Here is a 16205-nt window from a genome sequence, read left to right on the forward strand (position 1 = left end):
CCTCATGGTCATCCCTGTCACCTGCCCTTCTACGCATCCTCTATGTCCCAGGACTCAAAAAGTCCTGACTGTCTTCCTCCTATAAAAGTCTCCATCAGTTCACTTCTTTCCACCTCTACTGCCATCAGCTAGAAAGGTAACTGTTACCTTACCTGGATAAACTGAGAATCTTCCCGAGAGCAGCCCCTGCATACCCTCACTCGAATCCATTTCCACAAAGCAGGCAGAGTATAGAATTATAGATATGAGTCTGATTCCATCATTCTCTGACTTAAAATCCTTCAACTGTTTCCTCTTAGGATAAATTTCAAAATCCTTAACAGGCCCTACAAGACCTCAATGGATTTGGCTTCCTCAGCTCTCCTCCATCCCCCAACCCTGCTCCTCTCCTCCTCATTCACTGCCTACTGCAGCCAACCTGGCGCCCCCTTTGTTCCTCAAACATGACCAACCCTTTTCATCCTCTGAACATGCTACCCCTCCTCCAGCATCACCTAGCCAACTCCTATCTACTCCTCAGCTGTCTCACGTTCTCAAGGAAGCCATTCCTCCCTGAAACCACTTGTCCCCAGATTCGGCCCTCTGTTACTTACTCTCCTAGCCCCTACACTTGTTCTTTGCAGCCCTTTTCCCAGTTGTGATCATGTGGTTGTCATGTGACTCCTGTCGTCTCCCGCATGAAATGTCAACCGCAGAAGAACAGGAGCTGTGCTGTTTTATTTGCCACTGTCCCCCCACCGCCAGCATAGTGCCTGGCAGAGTTGGCACTCAAATAGTCCGTATCAGAATAGGTGGTTGAATTAATTAGAAGATAGTTAAACGTAAATTGCTTTGAAGATTTCATAATTTACAAACATAAATGTTAGTTAATATTTTAGTTGGACTATAGCTTAAATTACTAATGATAAATTATTTTTATTGATTGATTAAAGCAGAACTGTATTGAGCTATATACTATTAGCTAAGCTTGAGTATCCTCAAATGTATTTCTCAGACTATAAAAGCTAACCGTGTTAGCTTTTATTCATTTAGACATACCTTTCCCCAGAGGTTAACAGAGTTGTTTTCCTAGGCATTAATATAATCATAATCATAATCATAATAATGATGATACTATTAAGTTCTTTATAGAATACAAAACACCATGCTATTCACTTTACATTTAGGCTTCACAAGAGATAAACATAACCTCCCTTTTTACCAATGATGAAATGGAGGCTCAGATAGATAACTACCTCAAAGTTACACAATTAGCAAGTGGCGGTGGCAAGAACCAAACTCATATTACTCAGAAGTCAATGCTTTTTTTCTAATATATCATGCTATCTCTAACATCACACTTACTTAGCAATATCTATTACCTGTTTAAAATACATCTGTATATAAGTATCTGAGGTTTAAAATGGCTTTAAATGATTATATCAGTTTTGAAATGACTGCTGGGGGGGAAATGGGTAAAACAGGTGAAGGAGATTAAAGTATATTTATCATGATAGCCACTGAATAATGTATAGAATTTGTTGAATCATTATATTATACACCTGAAACTAATATAATTTATGTTAATTATACTTCAATAAAAAATTAAAATAAGTAAAAATAAAATGACTGCCCAACTCAGTCTCTCACATACAAAAAGCAATTTTATTCTACCCATAAAAACAGCCCACAATTCTTACTCAAACGACACCCTTGTTCTTTATCCATGTAATCTATATTTTATTCTACAAAATAAATTTGGCTTCCAGTTAATTTTATTCTCTGCAAAGAACTCAATTAACCTTAAAAAAATGGAACCACATATTAAGGGAAAATGTGCATACTGATCTTCATTTTTCAGAAAACTTTTCACAGTGCACTTTGGAAACATAGGTGACAGCAAACTCAACTATTCCCAAAACCATCTATCAAAAATAAAAACCATGCCAAAACTCCTTTTGGTTGGAATTAATCTAGATCACACTCTCTGGCACAGTATCTTACAGATTAGTAACTTTGCTAACTGGCAGTAGGTAGTCGATAAATATTTGATTGATCTATCACACAAGATACTTCTACAACTAATGTCACATTTTCTTGAGAGAACAAACTGGAAATAATTATTCCTTATAACCATATTTCTAAGACAACTACTAGTCAAACACATAACTACAAAGCATCTCCTCTGTAAAGAGGTAAGAGGGGGTCCCTTAACCCAAATATGAATATTAATTCATATTGATTCCCATTAATCCCAGCTGACTTTCAACAAGGGTTCCAAAACCACTCAATGTGGAAAGAACAGTCTTTTCAACAAACAATGCTAGGACAACTGGCTGTCCACATGTAAAAGAATGAAGTGTGGACCCTTATGTTACACCATATAGAAAAATTAACTCAAAATGGATCAAAAACCTAAGTATAAATGCTAAACTCAAAAGAAAATATAGGTGACAATCTTCATGATACTGAATTGGGCAATAGTTTCTTAGATCTGACACCGAAAAGTGTCATCCAGTGAAATCAATCAATGAAAAAATAGGTAGGTGTAGTATACAGAATATAGAAAGAAACTTAAAACTCAACAATAAGAAGACAAATAACCTAATTTTAAAAAATGGGCAAAGGATCTGAATAGACATTTCTCCAAAGATTTACAAATGGCTAATGAAGAAATAAAAAAATGCTCAACATCATTAATCGTTAGAGAAATGCAAATCTAAACCATAATGAGCTACCATTTCACATCCACTAGGATGGCCAAATTAAAAGAACAACAAAAGTCTACGGGGCGCCTGGGTGGCTCAGTTGGTTGGGCGACTGCCTTCGGCTCGGGTTATGATCCTGGAGTCCCGGGATCGAGTCCCGCATCGGGTTCCCTGCTCAGCGAGGATCCTGCTTCTCCCTCTGACCCTCCCCCCCTCATGTACTCTCTCTCTCTCTCATTCTCGCTCTCTCAAATAAAACAAATAAATCTTTAAAAAAAATATTAAAAAAAAGAACAACAAAAGTCTAGACAATAGTAAGTCTTAGTGAGAAAGCAAAGATACTGGAACTCTTCTACGTTGCTGGTGGGAATGTACAATGGGACAGCTGCTATGGAAAACAATTTGGCAGTTCCTCAAAAATTTAACACAGAATTATCATGTGACCCAGCAATTTGACTCTTAGGTCCTAGAGAATTGAAAACATATGTTCACATAAAAACTTGCACATGAATGTTCATAGCATTATTCACAATACCTAAAATGTGGGAACAACCCAAATGTGCATCAACTGATGAATGTATAAACAAAATGTGTTCTATCCATACAATGGAGTATTATTCAGCCATACACAGGAATGAAGTACTGATACCTGCTACAATATGGGTGACATTTTAATATAGTGAATTTTATGGTATGTGAATTATACTTCAATTTAAATATATATTATATATTCTTAACATTAAATCTATACTGATCATAGTTTAGTCTTCTGATGATTCAGAAACATCTTGATGTGTTTAAATTTACGGATGTTTTTTCCCTTAAAATGCCAAATAATGCAAGCTTCAAATTAATAGCATATGCAAAATACATCTTATGTACATGATTCATAAGGTTTCTTAAAGTTTAATGAGAAGAAAAAAAGTCTGGAAAAAGTGTTATGTTAGCAAACTTCATCAGATCTATTAAACCATAAGAAAAAGTATAACCTCACAACTAAAATTTATGCATGCTTTTTACAATACTAGTTTTGTACTATAATTTAAAGATACAGAAATCAACTGGGCTTGCTTTGTTTTTTTGTATTTCAAAACATGAAAAGCAAAGAGAAGCAACTAATTTTAATAATGTAGATTTTATGGGGCACCTGGGTGGCTCAATTGATTGAGCGGCAGACTCTTGGTTTCAGCTCAGGTCATGATCTCATGGGTGGTGAGATGGAGCCGGGCTCCATGCTCAGCGGGGAGTCTGCTTGACTCCTCTGCCCCCGCCCCCACTTGCTCTCTCTAAAATAAATAAATCTTAAAAAAATAACCTAGATTTTATATGATTAAAATCAGAAGACATGAAATTTCTACTAATTAACAAGTGTACAACAGTGGAACTATTTCACCAAGTTGGTAATATAGTACATGAAATTTGAAAAACCTTGTGACCACGTTCTTAGTAATGGCACTTCATTTCTCAGTTCCTATCAAAGATTTTTTTTTTTAATTTGGCAGAGAAAGACACAGCGAGAGAGGGAACACAAGCAGGGGGAGTGGGAGAGGGAGAAGCAGGCTTCCCGTGGAGCAGGAAGCCTGATGCGGGGCTCAGTCCCAGGACCCTGGGATCAATACCTGAGCCGAAGGCAGATGCCCAACGATGAGCCACCCAGGCGCCCCAAACTCAGTTTTTAATGGTAGAGCTCATGAGCTTATAGGCACTGGTAAGGCAACTATCATATGCCTAACAGAAATACACCAGTAACTGTTATTTGAGTTTTTTAAAATGAACATCACCTATGCCTCTGGGGTCTAGGCAAGTAATGTAAATGAGCAAAGCAGGCCCACAGTAAGACAAGGAAGCAGTGGGGTATCTCTGGTGAACTAGAGGTCAGAGGATCCCTCTGAAGGAGGTGGCCATCACTTAACTCCAGCAAACTTCTGCCAGACAGGAATGAGGGCCCAGCAGAGCCAGAATTCTAATTTCTCAAGGAAGTTTTGGTTTTATTTTTTATGTTCTGTGAAATCTCCCTAATTCTGAAATGTTGGCATCTAATCAAAAAAAAGCTGAAATAGTGCAAAGGCCAAATCAAGCACATCAGTGGCTGAATATGGCCACTAGTTTGCAAACTCTGAAAAGAAACTCTTAAAACTAGTTTATAACAAATAAACTATAAATACAGTATATTTAATATATAATATACTTCATATATAACTAAGATATATTATACATATGCTGAATATATTTAATTATGTGTAATATACTATAACTGTATTTATCAAAGTCTGGGGGGGCATTGGTCACCCTTCAAGTTTTCAAGATGATCCACAGACCAGATTGTAGAGACTAGTATTGAGATTACATTTCATACATACTCCTTACTGAAGTACCAAAGGTCACTCACTTCCATTCATTTTGGTGACACTTTTTTTACTGTAGCCAAGTGGAAACAGAGTGGATGTCTTAACTAGACTCTACTGACAAGCAGTCCAAGAATCAAAACAGTTTGGGAACCTCTACAAGAAAAAAAAAATGGGGGAGGCTATTTTTTGCTTTTGGACCGACCTTAAAGAAAAATCAGGGGAGTGTCTGCCTGGCTCAGGCAGAGGGGTATGGGACTCTTGATCTTGGGACTGTGAGTTTGAGCCCCACATGGGTGTAGAGATTACTAAAAAAAAAAAAAAGAAAAAGAAAAAAGGAAATGAATTAGGTGGTAAAACTGGTCTCCAGTTTATAATAATCAACTAGTAGTACAGCAGAATGGTGACAATACTATCTGAATTATAAATACATAGTTAAATAAAAATCTTGTGTTGTACTTTCTGATATGAACCTGGACACGAATCTTCCTAAAAAATACACACAGCAACAAGAAGAGAAAAAAAAAAAAAACAACTTTACAAAACTCCTTTTTTTTTTAGCAAACCTGGGAGAAAAACAAAAACATAAAAACTCCAGAATACATGAAATCAGGGCTAAGACCAAATAAGGCTGATATCAGAAAGAATCTATGATGGGAGTGGAGAGCCGAGACAGAATGTGGCACATGATGAGGATTGCCCAGTAGTGGCAGATCTCCAAAAACAACAGTAAAAATGCACTTCTTTAAGGAGAGGGGTTTACACTGGCATGGGTCCCTCTAGTCACAGCTGCAAAGGAAGGAGTGGGAAGTCCAGAAGTGGTAGCAGAAAGCCACCTAGGCTCAGTCTGGCTTGGAGAAGCAGAGGACCTGTGGCAACACAGAGAAGCACACCCAGGTGCCACATGTAAAAAGATTTTCTCTGAGGCAGAAATCTGAAATCTACCCTGGCCCTCCTACCCATACCTCCTACAAATAGCTGACTGAGAAAAATCCAATTCGTTAAAGTACAAAAAACAAGAAGGTAACTGGCACAGCATTCACTTAGAGATACCATAAGAAAAATGGCAGAAATGAGCAGCATAGTGTACCAACTCTAGAAGAATGCTCATTAGAAAAATATTACGATAAGATAAAAATTATAACTAAATATTCTTGCATGAATGTAAGAAAATCAGTAAAGTCACTACCACTATGAAGCCAACCACAAAGCATAAATGTAAGAGCTCAAGGAAGAAATGTCTAGACAAGAGGAATAGTGAAAGCATGAACTGGTAGAACTCAAGAAAGAAACAGAAGAATACACAAAACCATCACAGAAATGAAGAAGAAACTGAAATGAGAACAAAGAGAAGAGACATTGCAGAAGACACAGTAAGAGACATTAAAGACAAACACACACTACATGAAAAAGTGTTTAAAGTGAGTAAAGAGAAAATGACAGATTGAAAAAAGATACACAAAGGGAGATCCAAACATAAAATTAGGGTCACCAAAAGAGAAAACCAAAATAAGCAAATGAAATAAATATTTAAAGATATAATTAAAGAAAACTTCCCTGAAATAAAAAGATTTAAAGCTACATAATAAAAGGGCACACATGTGCCAGCTTATCCTATACAGGCATATCCTAGTAAAATTACTAAATATTAGAGAGAAAGAAACCTTTGGGCAGATAGGAAAAAAAGATCAAATCATTTATATGGGAAAAAATATATGGGAAAGCTGGCTCTCGGAAGTTGAGGCAAGAGCGACGCCGCCGCTTTCGTCGCGGGATAATAAGCCGGGTAGAGTTGCTGAGGATCTACCAAATCTGCTGATTAACTATGGAAGATTATACCAAAATAGAGAAAATTGGAGAAGGTACCTATGGAGTTGTGTATAAGGGTAGACACAAAACTACAGGTCAAGTGGTAACCATGAAGAAAATCAGACTAGAAAGTGAAGAGGAAGGGGTTCCTAGTACTGCAATTCGGGAAATTTCTCTATTAAAAGAACTTCGTCATCCAAATATAGTCAGTCTTCAAGATGTGCTTATGCAAGATTCCAGGTTATATCTCATCTTTGAATTCCTTTCCATGGATCTCAAGAAATACTTAGATTCCATCCCTCCTGGTCAGTTCATGGATTCTTCACTTGTTAAGAGTTATTTGTACCAAATCCTACAAGGGATTGTGTTTTGCCACTCCAGAAGAGTTCTGCACAGAGACTTAAAACCTCAAAATCTATTGATTGATGACAAAGGAACAATTAAACTGGCTGATTTTGGCCTTGCCAGAGCTTTTGGAATACCTATTAGAGTATACACACATGAGGTGGTAACACTCTGGTATAGATCGCCAGAAGTATTGCTGGGGTCAGCTCGCTACTCAACTCCAGTTGACATTTGGAGTATAGGCACCATATTTGCAGAATTAGCAACCAAGAAACCACTTTTCCATGGGGATTCAGAAATCGATCAACTCTTCAGAATTTTCAGAGCTTTGGGCACTCCCAATAATGAAGTGTGGCCAGAAGTGGAATCTTTACAGGACTATAAGAATACATTTCCCAAGTGGAAACCAGGAAGCCTGGCATCCCATGTTAAAAACTTGGATGAAAATGGCCTGGATCTGCTCTCGAAAATGTTAGTCTATGATCCTGCCAAATGAATTTCTGGCAAAATGGCACTGAATCATCCATATTTTAATGATTTGGGCAATCAGATTAAGAAGATATAGCTTTCTGACAAAGAGTTTCCACGTATCAAGAACAGATAGTTATATTTTTACTGCTAACTTTGTCTGTTTTTGTTTTGTGTATTTTTCTTTTCTTTGTTGTAAACTTAAGCTGTACTTCATCTTCTGATTTCAAAAGTGTAACTTAAAAATGTAAATATTGTTCCATATGAATTTAAATATAATTCTGTATATGTTTATAGAAAAAAAAATATATGGGCTTCACACATCTTTGCAGCAACATTTAATGTCAGAAGACATTTGTATACACCCATAATACTCAAGGAAAAGGTGAACCAAGGATTTTATTATCTGCTAAGCTGTCCTTCAAATGTAAGGCAACAAAGAAAGGAAGTTTTAAACATGTTTGTTAAGAATAATATTCCCATATCATTCCCATTATTCTTTATGGAGAAATTACTAGCGAATGAACTTCAGCCAACCAAAGAATGACTGGGAAAAACTGCAAAAGTGCTTGGGTGAGCATTATACATATATTTAACTGAAGAATTAGGACTAAAACAGAAGGAGATAAGGGTGATAAATAGAACATAAATATTATAGGCCTTGACAATGTATAAATGCAAATGATAAAAAATTGAGACAAAGAGAGCAGAAAGTATAATAAGCTTACTGATTACCTTGATATAATAGCTGGGAGTCAATGGATAGTCTTAAAGCTCACATATTAAGTACTAGAAGTACAAGCATACATAATATTACAAATGCAAATACTATTGTGAATAAATACTACTGATATTGACTAAGATTGGGTGATGGAGAAGGAAAAGGGGAAGAGAGAAGAGAAGATTTAAACAGAATTTTACCTCTGTTCCTTGAAAAGAAGTAAGAGTTACTATCAACAGAGAACTAAGAACAACATATAAAGCAACAAGACTAAAATACAAACCTACCTAAATATCATAAAATACAAAACAAACCTAAAATACAAACCTAAATATCACAACAAAACAGCAAGGAAAAGCAGACAAGACAGTGAAAGACAGACCTAAAACAGAAAACATAAGGGGTGCCTGGATGGTTCAGTCGTTAAGCGTCTGCCTTTGGCTCAGGTCATGGTCCCAGGGTCCTGGGATCAAGCTCCACATCGGGCTCCCCGCTCAGAGGGGAGCCTGCTTCTCCCTCTCCCACTCCCCCTGCTTGTGTTCCCTCTCTCGCTGTGTCTCTCTTTGTGTCAAATAAATAAATAAAATCTTAAAACAAACAAACAAACAAAGAAACAGAAAACATAAAATAAAATGCCAGAGCCCAGATAAAGCATATCTGACATATGAATAAATGCAAATGGATTCAACTCATATGAAAACAAAGAGCTTTACAAATTTACTCATAAAGCGCCTGGGTGGTTCAGTCGGTTAAGCGTCTGCCTTCGGCTCGGGTCATGTTCCTAGGGTCCTGGGATTGAGTCCCACGCCAGGCTCCCTGCTGAGCAGGGAGTCTGCTTCTCCCTCTCCCTCTGCCCCTCCGCTCCACTCGTGCTCTCTCTCTCAAATAAGTAAATAATAAAAATTAAAATTAAACAGATGTTCTAAAAAAGGAAACCAAATTTACTCATAAAGCAAAACCTAACTCCATGTTAATTACTAGACATACATCTAAATCAAAGTAATTTTGAAAGTTTGAAAACGAAAGGATGGGCAAAGAAATATCAGGCAAACATAAAAAGAAAGTAGGAAGCATTTTACTCAGCTCTTTTTGACTCCAGAGTCTATGGTCATGACCACTACAAACACTGCAAATAGTGCTTCATGTGTTTCTGTAATAGCGCATATGGATATGTGTGCATGAACGAGTATACTTCGTATACTAAATAAACTACTCAATTATATATGATCTTTTGAAATAAGACCAGATATCAAATTTAGAGTACTACCAGATTGCTGAGTTTAAAGTATTTAATAATATTTACATTTAACGGTATTCCATATAAAAATCAAAATGCTGTACTGAAAACTCCTTGCCTGGATTCATGTCCATGATGTTGTGGACCTAACATCATGCAGTAACTCCTCACTCTGATGGCAATCTATTGTGAAGCACTCAAGAACTAAAATTCCAGTTGAACTGTTGTTTTCTGTAAGGGTAGAGATTCAAGGAAGTGGTATTTCGTCAAATTTACAGAACTACAAATATTTCCCTTGAAGCAACAATTTTTCCTAATCTCCTGCAGAAACCCCTAGCTATGACATTGTTTTCAGGTGCTGCAGTTTTGGAAAGAGATTTCATGCCTCAGAAACAAAAGAGCATACGGGTAGGGAAGATTAAGAGACTCTAGGAATATTATATAAAGGTCAATAATGACTACCTGTGGCAACATCAATTCAGTGCTTAAGGAGAAGTAACTGTGACCCTCGGTGTTTGAATTTCAACACCAATTACAAAAGGAAGATATTCTTACACCAACCTGGTAAGACTGTTGTGAGCATTTAGTGCCTGAAAAAGTCAGGAGGGCCTGGCTTATACCTAGCTAATATTACCATCACAAGGATACAGATTTTAAACTGACGCATTATGCAAGTCTTTTAAATCTATTGTAATTACTGATTATCCAGTTAGCCCCACAGAGAAATATCTCCCTAATGGGGGGGGGGGAGAAGGCATTTAAAGCCACTCAGTCCCTAAATTCCCTATTCCCTGTCTGCTACCACCTACCACCAATGGGAGATCAGGAGCCCTTCCTCTTTAATCCCACGGTACATCTCCGTTAGAGCATTCTACCAGGATGTTTTCGTTGTTGGTGCACTGTCTTCCCCACCAAGGCTTCTGTGAACTCCTTAAAGTCAGCCACTATGTCTTGTGCATCTCAGCACCTCCACAACACCTGTTCCCACACATAACAGAAGCTCAATAAAGGTGTGTTAGATTAACAAATGTGATACTGTAGGAAATGGATATATATGCACATGTGTGAAAAACGTCATCCAGTTCAGGGTCTGTGTTCTGTAGACTGCAATGTCCTTGCTCTCTGATGTTTCAGGAAGGTACACCTCAGCTGGGACCAAGAAAGAAAAAAAGGAATCATTCAAGAAATACCTAAAGGGCCCTCTGTGAGCTTCAGGCAACAAACTAGGCTCTAGGGTTATAAAGACCACATCTTTATCTGTAAAGAGCTCGCAGCCCTGTAGGCACCTAGCTGGTAAGGATCTCACCCCCCACCAGGGAGCAGAGATGTTAAAGCCAGATGAAGCCATGCGACTCCCAGTTCTAAACTGCAGTGCTCTTTCCACTAGAACAATGCCTTTCAAATGTTGGGAGGGCTCAGAGTAAAAAATACATTCTGTAGCACTCCCCAGTACCGATACACACACTTCTGATTTTTTCATCTTCACTCTATTCTATTTCACTTTTTTTTAAATGTTCAGCCTGACACACTAAATTGGCTTATGACTCAAAGGTGGAAAAATACTGCTCTAGGAGATATATTCTTAAAGCTTTCTCCAGAATTTCAACATCTGATATAATTCCTAATAGTTTTTCTCACACAATGAATTTGTACCCCAGCAAAAAAAGTAAAACACTATCAGAGAATCAAATAACCTTCAAAGACCAACAGAGTCCTGACAGCTGCCGCTTGGGGAATGAGAGGAAGCTAAACCTATCTCTGTCGGCTTTCCCTAAAGCCACCAACCTAAGAAAGAGAGCATTTGCTAGGCAAAAACAACCTGGTGGCAAGCCTCTCGACACCCCAGCTCCCTTCCAGTCAGACTATGGCCGAAAAGACTCTTATCCTTTATCGAAATTCTGGAGCTTCTACTTACAATCAATTTTTTAAAATGATTTTGTGTAAGAGACTTTAATTAAATATGTTTGGATGGGGAACAATGAATTTATTAAGGTAAGTGAATGAAAATCAAAATGAACTATTTTAAAAACATTTTGTTCAAAAAAAATCTCTCGGGGTGCCTGGGTGGCTCAGTTGGTTAAGCATCTGCCTTCGGCTCAGGTCATGATCCCAGAGTCCTGGGATCAAGCCCCACATGGGGCTCCCTGCTCAGCAGGGAGTCTGCTTCTCCCTCTCCCTCTGCCTGCCACTCTGCCTACCTGTGCTCTCTCTTTCTCTGTTAAATAAATAAATAAAAATCTTTAAATTAAAAAAAAAAAAATCTCTCTCTGCAATATGCCAGTCTTCACTTCAGTTGAGGGGAGAGAAGTGTAATGATTTATCCCAGATCTGAATAAAACATGCAGAAATGGATCATTAGTTAAGTTAGTATCTCTTCTGGTTTGCTCTTGAAATATTAGGGCAAAGGCAGTACACAAATTTTCCTCAACATGAGATGTGTGTACAGCACTTTCCATGAAAGGAAATGTGGTAGTAGCAATCATTACTACCTAGTAGTAGCAAGCTAGGGATGAAAACCCCAATGTCCCCAGAGTTCTTTCAAGAAATGTGTTCCCCTGGAAAGTCATAAACAGGCAGAAAGACCAGAAAAGCCCTTTCTCTGTGTTCTGTGTCCATAGGCAGTACTCCAGCTCTGAAAACACAAACTAAGTACAAAAATGTTCATTCAAGGTCTTGGGCTGACTAGCCTCACCATTCGCCATCCAAGAAGCAAGTCTGAGTTTAAAGGACTCATTTTTGTGACATTTGCCTCAAATTAAAAGACAATTTTATAAAACTTAATAAATCTTCCTGTCTTCCCAAAAGAAAAGTGTTTAGAACTGAGTTTAGAAAAATATCCTCTCTATAGAGATAAAATGTATTTTCCTATGAAAAAGGAGAAAGGCATACTATTTATCAGATTTGCCCAACAGAACTTTCTGTGGTGATGCAAGTGTTGCGTGTCTGTACTCTCTGGTACAGTAGCCACTAGCCACCCAGTACTGAGCACTTGAAAGGTGGCTGGTGTGACCGAGAAACTGTATTTTAAATTTTATTTCATTTTAATTAATTTAAATTAAAATAGCCACATTCGGCTAAGTACCTCCCATATGGGGGCCTGTAGGTTAGAGAATCAACGTAAGCAGCAGAGCTGGCTAACTGGTCTTAGACTTAAATATCACAATTGAAAAAATGATATTCAATACCAATATTCAATTGTCAGCTTCCCAATTAACATTTAATTAATTAATATTTAAGTTTTCTTCAGAAGTGGTTTTTCAACAGTTTGGCAATTTTTATTCCAAAACATGAACATCCCAGATCTGCTGAGCAGAATTCCTTTGGCAATGTTCAATTTTCCATCTGTGAAACTTAAGCACAGGGGAAGGAAAAAACTGAAACCCACCTTCCTCTTGAACAAAGGGAAGAAATGGAACACATACTCCAGACCAAAGGCTAATATAACCTCCTAGACTCACGGGTACATCTGCTCATCAGCCCCTACTTGTGTTGCTTCTTTAACCCAGTTGTGGCTTTCCACAAAAGTCATTTCTACATTTGTTTGACCTCTAGATTGCATTCCCTTGTGATCAGGCCAGGACCAGACCCTCTCAAAGTATTCCACCTATATGAAAACCATTTAAAACATAAACACTAAAATATTCTGTATTTTAAATGGTCAGAATGGAGTAGCCTGAAGAGAACAGATGCTTCAGAAAGACTAAAATACGCAGATCACGCCAAGACCACTTTCCAAGCAGGTGGCAAAAGAAACTGCGAAGTTCCATAGTCAGCAAGGGAAAGACAACGCAAGAAAATATGCTCAGAAATGCGTTGCGGCCATGCTGTGGCCAAAGGATAACTAACTTTAACTTCAAGCAGCACCACTGCACTCAGTATAATCTCAAGGTCAATGCTGAATGTTGTTCAGCTTCTCATCATGCTAACGCCTATACACAAACCACACACACAAGCACAAACATTTCACTAATTTCATTGTGTTTAAGTAGCATGAACTTGTAGAACTTTATCTAAAAATACTATGAGTTGATTTAAAACCAGCAAAAGAGTATATTACGTGCAGAGCAAAGTCACTAGTACCACATACCATATTTGGTGACACTTAAACTATACAGAGCAAAGCAATTCTAAGACAGCAGTGTAACTCAGGTAAGAATTCAGCATCATAGATGAGAACTTCCTTTGTTTTCTCTACCACTACTACTACTACCACAAAGGTCCTAAAAAAGGACTAGAAGCTCACCTACTATTATCCAAAGAGCATCGGATCTCAATGAGACCCAGATAGGGAAGCAATGCATACACTATCCCGGGAGCTTTGGGTCTTACAGAATAATACATAGCTTTGCCAGAAGGAAAAAATGCTTCATCTGGGGCAACTGAGAGCACTCTGACCTGCAAGAGTCTGTTAGACTCCATAAAACCTATGTTTTGTCAGTCCTTTTCTTGTGTGTATGGATAAAATCTACAAGATGCAGCCTGGGCAGGAAAGAAGAAGACAGAGAATTTAAAATGGGGAACTGCCGTGCTGTTTGACCCTGAGAGCACCCTCGTACCCTCCTCATTCTTCCAAGCTATGAACTAGACTCCACTGACCACAGAATCTGCCGCATGATCTCTAAGGAAGCTATCAATTATAAAATTCCATGATAAAAGCCTCAATGTCTAAGACAAGTACTAGAACCTCAATGCTTTTTTTTTCATCATCTCAATTTTAGGGGAAAAAAGTCAAATAAATGTAATAAGACAGAATTTTCACAGCAGAGGCCCAAGTTCTCAAAGCGCAGAAAGCTTATAAACAGAAAATAAAAATAAACACTACTCATTTAGTTCTTTAAAAGTCCGCTTCAGAATAGCATTACTCCTGCTCCCCAAAATGCAATTTAAAGGCAGAAATATAAATCTACTTAAAGACACCCAGAATATAAATTAACAAAGATAAAACTTAATTCTTATATTTAATAGTCTAATAGTGATTTATGAGATTAAAATATAGATTCTAGTAAACAAAAGAAACATACGTAACAGAAAAGAAAGCCATGTTTTGCTTGGCTCAAAGTGTTAACACAGTACAATACCACATTAAATGAAAAAACTTACTAAACTATCTTAGCACAAATATGGCTCAGTCCTTCTTCTCAATTCCTAATGTATTTGTGGGCTAAGTATGTTATTTCATTTTATAAGCCCTCAGGTCCTATATAACCCATGCCTATTCCTCTAGGTGAGTTTTGGAGGACTGGTTTTGATAAATATCAAGCACATTAAAGACATTATTTAAGAAATTTATCAGTATATAACTATGAAATTATACATCTGAAAATATCATCCTTCCTAAATTGGGATTCTGAAAAAAAACTCAAAAGAATTGTTTTCTATCTATTTTTTTTTAAGAGCCAAAGCAGCCAAGCACCTTCAACCCAAAGTGTAATATATATTTAATCATGGCTCCTGACTTAAGCATAACATTACAAATTGTTTCATACGCGTTAAACAAAAGTGCTCACACTCTTACCTGTATATCCAGCATACCATCCCCAGGAAGCCACCATTCCTAAAAGCCATTTATACATGATTCCTTCAATATACCAGAACCGCTTACTGTCCAGCAGTCGAAGGGGCTGAAGTATAATTACATAGCAGATGTAGGATGAAATAGCAACCAGGTTGTTGGCGACCATGAAGGCAAATCTCATCAAGGCTTTCACCAGGATCCAGCCCAGCCACGGAGCTTCTTCCAAAGTCACAGCCATGCTCACACTGGCGTCCGTCCTGTCTTTCTGAGGTGAAAGAAAAATTCATTTAAAAAGGAAAATGGATTACACACATCCAGATAGTCACCAACATAGAAATCGCCTCCAGCACAAAAACACCAGAAAAACCGAGAGGGTCTAAGCTTTCCCGGTGTAGTACCTCGGTGATCTCTCCGGGAAATTCCAGAGGGGGACAGAGAGCGAGGGAGGAGGAGCCGCACAAGGTCAAGGGAGCTGTTCACAGAGGCACAGGGTATGTCATAATATATTTAGCAAATGATTATACTATTCCCACTAACTAATCAGCGGCTGTCCCCGCACAGCGCCTCACTGCAGTCTGCTGTGTGGACTTTCAGGAAGAAAAACAGAGCCACTCGCTTCAGACACCCTCAGTCTCTCCAAACTGACGACACGAGTGGAAGAAGGCTGTTGCAGGGACCCGATCCCATTTCCCAGCTATGAGAACCTGGGTACCCGCACCACCACCATTCCTGCACATCGATCGTGCCTTAGAAAGATCTCTCGCATTAGCAAAAAGAGTTATGCTAACAGTGTTCATTTGCGGCAAAGGGGTTTTTGTCTCCACCACCCCCCCCCCAGCTTTTTTTAGGGGAAAAAGGACAGGGGCCTAGAAAAGAGGGCAGAAAGGTGAGAGGAAGAAAGTGGGGGCTAACACGGCGAGAGGAGAAAGGACGGGAGTAGGGGGAGGGGAGCAAAAGCCAGAAGGAGGTGAAGGCACCGGGGCCACGGATGAAGAGAACGAAGTCCCCGGGCAGAGGGCAGGCGAGCGAGGGTGATGGAAGAAGCGCGAAGGAAGAGGCGACGGCAGCGCTCGGCGGG

At 38.5% G+C, this 16205-nt stretch overlaps 2 protein-coding genes across 4 annotated transcripts in view; one reads left to right on the forward strand and one right to left on the reverse strand.

Annotated features, from left to right (window-relative positions):
• LPGAT1 (lysophosphatidylglycerol acyltransferase 1) overlaps nucleotides 1-16205 on the reverse strand; it is a 119949-nt gene that overhangs the window by 67413 nt on the left and 36331 nt on the right. For all 3 annotated transcript variants that reach the window (XM_027609830.2, XM_027609831.2, XM_027609832.2), the window contains exon 2: nucleotides 15128-15392. In XM_027609830.2, coding sequence (XP_027465631.2) covers nucleotides 15128-15392 — 265 coding nt within the window. The remainder of the gene's footprint in view (nucleotides 1-15127; nucleotides 15393-16205) is intronic.
• Nucleotides 6759-8790, forward strand: LOC113931797 (cyclin-dependent kinase 1). The gene has a single exon (XM_027609833.2). The coding sequence runs from the start codon at nucleotides 6858-6860 to the stop codon at nucleotides 7680-7682; it is 825 nt and encodes a 274-aa protein (XP_027465634.2). The 5' UTR covers nucleotides 6759-6857; the 3' UTR covers nucleotides 7683-8790.

The sequence above is a fragment of the Zalophus californianus genome, chromosome 10 (assembly GCF_009762305.2).
Source record: "Zalophus californianus isolate mZalCal1 chromosome 10, mZalCal1.pri.v2, whole genome shotgun sequence".
In the NCBI taxonomy this organism is placed as follows: Eukaryota; Metazoa; Chordata; class Mammalia; order Carnivora; family Otariidae; genus Zalophus; species Zalophus californianus.

Bases quoted from the DNA above. Each gene is read 5' to 3' on its own strand.
- LOC113931797 (XM_027609833.2), top strand. From the start codon at position 6,858: ATGGAAGATTATACCAAAATAGAGAAAATTGGAGAAGGTACCTATGGA.